The 10,822-nt window shown below is 38.0% G+C and overlaps 1 protein-coding gene across 1 annotated transcript; it reads right to left on the reverse strand.

The window, feature by feature from the left end:
• Positions 1-1,326: 1,326 nt before the first annotated feature.
• Positions 1,327-8,646, reverse strand: LOC311081420 (lactase/phlorizin hydrolase-like; the record flags this gene model as incomplete). The annotated part of the gene is made up of 12 exons (XM_084111957.1): positions 1,327-1,454; positions 1,538-1,774; positions 1,860-2,083; positions 2,510-2,641; positions 2,742-2,848; positions 2,932-3,134; positions 3,257-3,455; positions 3,548-3,838; positions 3,948-4,216; positions 4,756-6,312; positions 7,165-7,810; positions 7,894-8,646. The coding sequence occupies 12 exons, from the start codon at positions 8,644-8,646 to the stop codon at positions 1,327-1,329; spliced, it is 4,746 nt and encodes a 1,581-aa protein (XP_083968083.1).
• Positions 8,647-10,822: the final 2,176 nt, after the last annotated feature.

The following is a 10,822-nucleotide window of genomic DNA, read 5'->3' on the forward strand; positions in this document are numbered from 1 at the left end:
GCTTCGGAAAGCATGCGTTACGGGAGTTGGCTATATTTATTCCCATAGTGAGATACAGAGCGATTGATTAAAAGAGAATGTTAGTTTACTCATGTAACCCTGGGTTCTCTGAGAACAGAGTGGGGTATCTCACTAAGCTTCCCTACTTGCATAACACAGGGGAAGAGAGTGCTTCAAAGTCCCCGTGAACCGGAAGTTGCAAATGACTTTTCTCCAGTGTTGTGACGTATTTCCAAGTGAAACAGAATATTGAATAGAATATGGAATATTGAATCATGTTGTGATTTGTATAGGTACAGTGTGTACAAATAACAAGGTCACATGAGACACAGCCATCTTCTAACTGTATACATACTGGGAACTATATTCTCAGAAGGCGAAGCACTGCTACATGGGCGGAGTGATTTGTTTCAACACAAATGTTAGCATTATTTTGTCACTTATTGGGATTAGTATGCTAGCTGGAGCCGTTTACCTCCAGTCTTTGTGCTAAGCTAGGCTAGCGGTGGGTGCGTCAGTTACGGCACGCACAGAGATGAAAAGGGTACGTATGGACTTATCAAACTCTAGGGGATACGGTGAATAAGCTAAAGTCCCAATAAGTCGGCGTGTTCCTTTAAAATGCCGTTTTGTGGATCACAGCTGTATGGGGAGGGGATGGGCTCCTTGTCATGAGCTGTGACTGGTCCGTGCCCCCTCAAGTAAAGTCATGCATTAACAAGCAATGAGATGATGTTAGTGTATGGTTAATAATGAGTTAAGTATGATGTGCCCTTCAAAATAATGACACAATAATGCACTTACAAATCATTAACTAAAATATGAATAAACATACACTAAGACTGCCATCCTTATTCCTTTACACCACCGGTACAAAAACCAAAGATGCAAATTATTTGTAGTTATTTTATTTTTATTTATACAATTAAACATATATGGACTCAAATAAAGCCCAAACATACCTGTAAAGACACAAGGCATTTTTAAATGTAAAATAGGGCATGTCCATAAGCTAATGCTAGTAGAAGCATATACATTTAAACAATCATGAAAAATCCCAATACAAAATACATACAAACATGTCTTTAATTATTAATACGGTTTACCAAAGCAGTCTTTAATTAGATTAAAATGCCAGCATTACTGTAGCAACACAACTACCGCACTGATTGAGAGTCACTAATGAGTGTCCCACCAGAAACAAATTCTACATACTGTAGTCCTGGAGAGAAAAGTAGTTATGAAATAAAATAGTTAATAAAAATCAGAAAATGGTTGAAATCCTTATGACTCCAGTCATAGTAAGACTTGTAAAGCACATTATGTTCAGAAATTGTCCGTTTTATCAAGGTTAATGTGTTCCTCTACTGGACGTTTTTTGTTTCTTGTATCAGCATCAGGACCTGACACTTCCAAAAACAGCTCTTCATCAGGAGGTGGTGCAGGATTAGTCTCTGCAAAACAGAAAATACTCAGTTATTTATAGACAGACAGATAAGCAGACAGACATATAGATAGATAGATAGATTTATTGTACCTTCAGGTTCAAGGATCTGACATTCATGGGGACTTTCTCCTGGGCTAATGAAGCCATTGCAGGACACTATTTTAGCATAGCTCCAGACAGATTCCTTAGGAATACGTGGTAAACTGGGATCTGATCGATTTACATAGAAAAGGCCAAATCTTTCTTCAAAACCCGCCGCCCATTCCACATTGTCCATTAGTGACCAGGCAGTGTAGCCACGGATGTCCACACCATCCAGCAAACACGCTGAAAACAAACAATAATATTAATAATGCATGGAAAAGCATCACAGAAATCTTTTGTTTAATGCTGTCCTTTTCGATCTGATTACCTTTCAGGGCCTGATTGATATAGGTATTATAGTAGTGGATACGGGGGACATCATTCAGATCTATTGGCCCTCTTTCTGATACACCATTCTCTGTTACGTAAACAGGAGGGTTTCCATACTCATCTTTAATGAACTTCAGAATTTTTCGGAATCCCGCAGGATTTACTTTCAACCAGAAGGATCCAGATTCCAGCCATGTACGATCTGATACAACTCCTACACCCCTGGAATAAATGGCAACATAATTTAACATTTTATTGCAGTATGTAACTATATTATTGCCAAACTCTTACAAAAAGTTGTGTCAATACTTTATCTGCATACACACATTGTATTGCATATCTGCTCACTTATAATATATAATATCTGCTGCAATATATATTATAAAGGAAATCTCAACTGCGTTATAGTATCTTTACAAAAAGTAAAATATATTATCACACAGCGATAATCTTCTAAATGTGTCTAAGGCATAAATATATTTTATTCATGAACACTATAATTTTCTGTAAAGCTGCTTTGAAACAATGTGTACTGTAAAAAGTGCTATACAAATAAATCTGACTTGACATAATAAACATTGATGTAGGTTTTAAACAAATTGGACCTGACACAGAATGACTTTGCCGAATATAAAACTAAAAGGCTACCTGTCTGCATCATAGTCCTCGTAGTCTTTGTAGTCCAAGTAATGGGTTAAGACAGAAGTGTAGTGGTTGAATCCCAAATAATCATGAGTACCATTAATCCTCGCTACTTCAGCAGGGGTAAATTCTGGAAGCCTGATAGATGTGAAATGCAAATGTGAAAGCTTTTATAAGCATTGAAACTTTTTAATACAAAGCTTTAAATTCCTCACAAAGAAGATAACATATGAATTACCTTGATTGAGGTCGGCCAGCCGCTAAACTTCTCTCTCGAATTCTGTCTTTCATTATATCACTGTAATCTCCATTGAACACAGGATGAGCAAACCAACCCAGCATAAACTGTTTCAAGAAGAGGAGTGGCTTATTGTGGATTTATGCACATGGTTACACACTGTTCGTATGGATGAATCACAAATCTGTACCTGAAGATAACGCACGGCAGCATCCACGTCTGCCTGTTTGTATGGGTTTCTTGGTTCAGCCCAGTCAGAGTTTAGAGTGATGCCGATAAGGCCACCATATTTTGCACGATACTTGTCATTATACAGATGCCAGGCCTCAGCATGAGCCTTGAGGAGGTTGTGTGCCGCAACATATGGTGCAGTGGCCGGTCTGGAATTTATACCTGGACACAGATAGACCATCATCAATAACCTTATTTTGCATTATTAGCTGTGAACACAGAAATTGGTGGGCTTGATTACATTTAAAAAAAATTTAAAGTATAATTTTAATGGCGAATGTTACCTGGTGCCATAGTTCCATAGCCATATCCTGCCAAAGCAACAAGCAGGGGTTCATTTAAAGTGATCCAGAACTTTACTCTGTCCCCCAGACTGTTAAACACAACATCAGCATAGTCTCTGAACCTATCGACAATAGTTTCATTCTCCCAGCCACCAACATCCTGGAGTGCTTGTGGGAGATCCCAGTGGTACAAGGTCACCTGCCAGATCAAAATGATTAATAGATTTTGTAAAATTATTTAGGCTACCAGAGTGCATTTCTAGCATGCAAATTATTTAAAAAATAGTCTACCTGTGGCTGGATATTAGCTGCCAAAAGTGCATCCACAAGCCTATTATAGTAGTTGAGTCCAGCTTCATTAATTTTCCTGTTTGTTCCATCTGGCATAATTCTGGGCCATGCAACAGACATCCGGTAGTGGCCGACCCTCAGTTTTTTTACATTATCGACATCATCAGCGATCCTGTTGTAGCTGTCACAGGCAATGTCACCATTGTCGTCATTAGCTATTCTTGAGGGAGTGTGTGTATATTTGTCCCAAATACTGAGACCTTTTCCATCTGTTCTCCAGGCTCCCTCTATCTGTGGTGTTAAAGCATAACATGAAACATATATAATTTTGAGCAAATATATGATTTAAAAATATATATAAAATATGATTAAAAATTTAATTTGTTAAAATGGATTGTACCTGATATGCAGCTGTTGCTGTGCTCCACATAAATCCCTCTGGAAAATGTCCATATAACATTTCTTCCTCCGCTGTCAGTGGAAAGCCATTATTTCTTATTATATCATAAAGGAGGTGAGCTGAGCGCTTTGGAGTTCTTGGCCGATTTGAAAGTAAAAAGTTAACATGGTGAAGTCCATAGCTTACATAGTAGCCATTTAGCCACTCAAAGGAGTCCATCAGAGAGCTAGCAATATAACCCTTAATACGAACTCCATCCAGGTTGTGTGCTAAAAAGACAATACATGTAAATGTGTCAAATGCACAATTTAACACCATTACAAACATTAAGCCATTTTCACTAATACATTTTGTACAATTTGTGTATTCATGAGCAAATAATTTCATGCAAAATTTACACAGGATTCATAGGTGCAAATACACCATTTTTTTTTTTTTGTTACTCTGTTGCTGCATCTGGACTGTTCTAAATGAGGGAGTGCATTCACACAGCTAGCAGTATGAATAAATTACGCCTAAACCATGTCCCAAAAAAAGCTTTTCATAATCATATTATCATATATATATAAATATATATATATATATATATATATATATATATATATTTATATACACATAAACATATATATATATATATATATATATATATATATATAAAATAATCATATTATCATATACTTTATATATATATATATATATATATATATATAAATATGTAATGTATTTCATGATTTCTGCATAAAAACCTTTATCAGCAGACAAATACGTGTGTATGCACTGTCATGAATGAGACCCATAGTTAACATACCTTTAAGAGCCTCATCAACGTAGGTCTTTAGAAAGAATATGCGATCAGTGTCATCAACCGTCATGGCAGGGACTGTAGCCACACCATTTTCTGTTATATAAATCTCAGGGTCTCCATACTCTTCCTTTAACCAGTTAAGAAGTCTCCTGAGTCCCCAAGAAACAGCCTTCTGGTCATTAACGGCAGTATTTTCAGAGCCATCTGGAAAGTTCTTCTCAACGTCCTGGTCAGTCTGATAAGACTCAACATCAAGTATGCTGGTCACATGGCGCACGACTTTGGTTGTGTATGTGTTAATGCAGAATACATCAGCTGTTCCTTGGATAAAGGCCTTTTCTTCGTCAGTAAAAGAAGGCAGGCGGGATTCTGTCAAGCCTTGAAGTTCACTCTTGTTGCCAACCTGCCACTTCATGGCATCAGGGTAGTCACCATTTTTAAATATGGGATGTGCAAACCAGCCTAGTTGGAACTGAAGGGCTCGATCAGCTGCCACCACCTCTCGAGGGATGTTGACGTCCAGGGGCTCTGCCCATTCAGCGTTTAGACTAATGGATACCAGACCTCCTTGCGATGCCCTGTATTTCTCATCATAGGTGTGATAAGCTTGTGCATGAGCTTTCAGGAGGTTGTGTGCAACCCTGTATGGAGCATCTCCAGGTTGGTTTACGTTAGGTGGAATCAGACCTAGTCCATATCCGGACCATGCAATTGTCTGGGGTTCATTAAATGTGATCCAAAACTTCACCCTGTCTCCAAATGTTGCATAACAGAAGTCACAATATTCATTGAATATGTTAATTAATTCGGGGTTGTCCCAACCGTTGATGTTCTGTAAAGCCTGTGGCAGGTCCCAATGGTAGAGAGTCACCATGGGTGTGATATTGTTTGCCAAGAGACCATCAATGAGCCTGTTGTAGTAGTCCACACCCTTCTGGTTAAGAGAAGATTTTTTCCCACTGGGAAAAATTCGAGACCATGACAAGGAGAATCTATAAGTCTTCAGTTTTAGGGCTCTCAACATGTATAGATCCTCATCTATTTTATTGTAGCTGTCACATGCAACATCACCATTGTCATTGTTTGGGATCATACCAGGTTTTTGAGTGAAAGTATCCCAAACACTTGGTCCTTTTCCATCTGCATTCCAGCCACCTTCAACCTGATATGCTGAAGAAGAGACACCCCACTGGAATCCCTCTGGAAATGTTCCATAGTGATAAAGCTGTCTCTCAAACTTGGTCTGAGGGGAGAACTTTTCCCAAACAGCCTTGGATTTTGAAGGAACTTCAGATGGTGGCAGACTAGGAAGTTTTGTGCTCTCAATTTTATTTCCATAGATTTGCATCTTAGAGCTTGCTGGAGTCTCAGCAAATCCATTATGCTCAATCACCTTTGAATAGTAATATGCTGATGCTTTGGGGATTCTTGGCCTGTCAGGATCTTCAAAGTTCACATAGTGCAATCCAAATCGTTGACTGTAGCCTTGAGGACCCTCAAAACCATCCATCAGAGACTGGACTGTAAACCTCTGGATGACAACACCATCCAAATGCACAGCTGTAGTAGAAAGTAGTAGTTAGTAGATAGTGATCTTGTATTACTATATATAGTCTGGATGTTAAAGTTTGGCAAGGGTTTTGTTACATTGGTAGAAGATTGTTTTACGGTCAGTCAGTGTCAAATCTGATTTTGTTGGTGACCTAAAACTAAGGTCTGTAAAATTATTGCAGAATCTAACATTTTCATATATTTTCAGCTCCCTGAAGGATTCATTATTCCCAAGCCAATAAACACCATGTTTAGTGTATTATATTTCAATAATTATGATTTTTGGATAGACAAACCTGATTCCTTCAAGTTTACACCGTTAAAAGTCTTCTCAGGATGCAAATATTTTCATACATGGCCCATAAAGTTGTAAAAAGTAAAAAATGTGTAGATATGGGTGACATTGGAGCCTTAATTACATCCATGAAAAGACAAGAACATGTTTTAAGCTTAATAGCTCAAATGTGATGTTTAAGTCCCTGTTATGATCGAAAGGACAGTACAATATTTTATAATTTATCAGTATTGACTAACTAGGAGAATCTTGAAAGTGGCTTAAAAGTAGGTCTACACGAGCAATGTTTCTATGCAAAAAGACATTTGTCCCAGGCTATCTTGATAAGAAAATATGCCCAACAAACTTTTTGAGATATCAGATACACGGCTTCCCTATAAGGAATTTTTTGGCCTCACAATAATAAATACTTCAAATATAAAAAATTTAGAATCTCCAAGAAATACCTTACAGATCTTAGATTTAGGTCACCAACTCTCTGATTTCCCACAGACTGACCTGTTATCACTAAAAAGATTAATATAATCATAGTTTTAAACACTGACCAGTTCCCTTAAAATACTTACCTTTCATTGCTTCATTAATGTAAGCTTTGAGATGGTCGACACGCTGAATGTCATTGAGCAGATCACCATAGTACTCAGTTGGTATTCCGTTTCCTGTGATATAGATGGGCACCTTTGTGATGGATGTGTACTCTAAATAGATGTAGTTCAATAACCGCCGAAGCCCCCATGGAACAGACTGGATCTGGTCAGAAGCTGTGGAGGGCCATGTGGGGTCCGCATAAGCCTCGAAGTCCCCAACATTATTGGGTCCAGCGTCACATCTACCCAAGCTCTCACTAATCAGTCGGGAAGTGTAGTGATTAAGTCCGAAGAAATCAGCTGTGCCTCGGATTCTTTGTTTCTCTGCCTCAGTGAAGACGGGGAGTATTGCCAGCTCTTTACCACACTCACCTTTCTTTTTCTCTATTTGTTGCTTCAGCACGGCTGGATAGTCACCATCTACAAATATGGGGTGAGCAAACCAGCCCAGCTGGAAGTTCAAATAACGCTCAGCTGCTGCAACATCCTGATCACTTATGGGATTCCTTGGCTCTGCCCAATCGGAGTTAAGAGCAATGCCCACTTTTCCACTGTACAGTTTCCTGTAATTATCATTATAAATATGCCAAGCTTCAGCATGAGATTTCAGAACATTGTGCGTCACCTGTGAAAACAAGTAAAGCATTGTCAATATATACTTTATAAAATCATAAAATAGATGGTACTTTTTCTGATTGACAAACACACCTTGTAAGAGGCTATTATTGGGTTTTTCATACTTGGGGGATGTTCCCCTGTTCCATACCCCAAGTTGCTCACTACCCAGGGGCTGCCGAATGTGATCCATGTTTTGACTCTGTCTCCATAATGAGAGAAGCAAAAGTCAGAAAATTCTTTGAAAGCTTCCACAATAGAGTCATTAAGCCAGCCTCCCGAGTCCTGCAGAGCTTGGGGAAGGTCCCAATGATGCAGGGTAACAGTAGGCTCGATGCCGGATTGTAGAAGTGTGTTAATCATCTTGTCATAATAAGCAGCCCCCTCGTCAACCAAACTTTCTCTGTGTCCAGTGGGGAAAATGCGAGCCCAGGAAATTGAGAACTGATAATTAGGTGCCATCATTCCCCTAAGCAGATACGCATCATAGTCTACCTTATGATAACTATCACAGGCCAAATCAGTGGTCTGATTGTCAAAGACATGGCCCTCATGGCTAAAACGATCCCATATGGTCTCACCCTTCCCATGTTCAGCCCATCCACCCTCCACTTTGAAACTCTCACTGGAGACGGACCATTCAAAATCAACCGGGAACGAGCCACTCAGAAACTCATCACGCTCAGCTTCGCTTTGACTTCTGAATTTCTCCCAGACCTTCTGGTATGAGATTGCAGAAGCTGATTTCTGATGGACAGGAATCCTGAACTTCTGTTGCTTTGCATTACTGGAGCTCAAAATAACAGTCAACAAACCTAAAGAAAGAAATCCCTCTAGGACCTTCATCTTGTCAGTTGCAAGTGGGGAAGAGTGGGAAGAGCTCTTTATAACCACCACGGCTGTTATGTCAGTTATACAATCAGTTATACAAGAGTGTCAGTTATACAATCAGTTATAGAGTTATACAAGAGTGTCACTTATACAATCATATCAGTTATACAATTGTGGAGTTTAACTTTAATCCAATTAGTGATACAGTTTATGGCAATCATTAAGGGTGTGTTCACACGTGTAGTTCGGTTTGCTTGTTTCGATTGGTCCGGACCAAAAAAATAAATAATAGTGTAGTCTTGGTCCTCTTAGTGGTCACACTGTTGTTTTAACACAGAACCTAAAGATCCCGAACCTAAAGGCATAGTGATATGTTCACAACCTGATTGGTAGGCTTTTATTACGTATATTTTGTGTCGGAACTTACCAAACATCCAAAGCAATGCTGTGTGCTGGGATAAATGCGCTCATTGTGTCACAAACATTTGATCTGCCGGGAACTTATCAAAATATCTGCTGTGAGGAGATGCATTTCTGATACCTGTACCGAACTGTGATGGGTAACTATGACGAGGAAAAAACAGGAGTGCTTGAACATTCTGTCCTTTTTAGGGTTGCATCTTGTGGCATCATGTCCTGTTTTTGGTTCGTTTACATATCTTTGATCTGTGTCGCGTTCATATTTCATTCAAACTGCACCAGAGTTCGTTTGGAAAGAGAACTGAGACCCATCTTTTCAGCGATCTCGGTCTGCTTGTTTGGTGACACCGGGGTTCAGATGGCAGCGTTCACGATTATTCAAATGAACCGCACTAACAGAGCAATCGCACCAGGGTCGTTTTAATTTAACCAAACATGCCAAGTGTTTTTTTTTTTTTAAATAATGGGTTCAAAAGACCAAGTCTCCAAAAACTTTTTTTTTTTTTGTCCTCACTTAGACATACACTTCATTAATCTTTAAAGAAACCCATCCTTTCTATTTGTCCAAAACTTGTTTTCAAATTTCTTGTGAAGTAATTGTGACATCCATAAGTTATGCCTATCAAACACACAAAGATCACCACAGAAGATACAAATATATTATAAAGATATTCAATTTTAAAAGATAAAGTGTGTGAAAAGATATTCAATTTTATCCAACAAACCTTATCTTGCAAAATCGATATTCAAGTACCTAGTTCTAGAGTGACATATAGATGTTCACAGGTGGCTAGTGGATGGATTAATGGGACACACTGTGGCAGATTTATAATAAAATTATATAATGCATTGCATAATAATAAAAAGTATATTAGTAGTACATTTCTTTCCAAAAATGATTCTCAGATAATGGATAAGGTTTGTATGAAATTTATGAAATTTACAACACACAGTAGCAACCAGGTTCATTTAAATTATTTAACACATACAAACATTAAAATGATTACAAATTTTGATAAATTCGATTCGATAACAAAATCTTTGACTATTTCAATAATATTTTTGTTGTTGCACTGCGAAAATCTATTACTATGTATAATCATCATAAAAAATTTTTTGGTAAAGTGTTAACATAAAACATAAATGAGAGGGACAGAGATGTACTATTTAAAAATCCAGATTGTGTTACTTTGAAACCTAAATTTTCGTTGTTGTAACCTAAATAGTTTTAATTTTTCTGTATTCCTTGTTTGAATTTTTTTTTTTTTTTTCTGGACTCCAGCTTAATGTTTAAATTAAATACCAGTTAATCAAAAAGCATGTGTAATTATTCAGAACTTCTGTGTTGTATGTTTTAATTTTTTATTTAAAAATGTATGATTTAAAGGTGCCTTGTGTAAAAATAAATAAATTCATACTCCACATTCCATACCAGATGGGGGCAGTATACCTCCAGAAAGTGAGTTGGTCTACTCTAGAGTATGAATATCTTAAAGCTACTCCCCTTCACCTTTACCAGTGAATATGTTCATATTCGTTTTGTTCATATTACATTTTTATTGTTAGTTTGAATTACATTAATTTGACAGACAGCATTCGCTGATGTTGACCAAGCTAGCGCCAACATAACCAGAGCTTCCAACTCTCACGCATTCACCGTGAGACACACGCAAACACTTTTCACACGCTCTCACACCACACATCAATTTTCTCACGCACAGAAAAATCGCGAAGCAAAGAGGACACGGAGACCGACAGACTAGACAGAGCA

The sequence above is a fragment of the Abramis brama genome, assembly GCF_963993115.1.
Source record: "Abramis brama genome assembly, chromosome: 4".
Lineage (NCBI taxonomy): Eukaryota > Metazoa > Chordata > Actinopteri > Cypriniformes > Leuciscidae > Abramis > Abramis brama.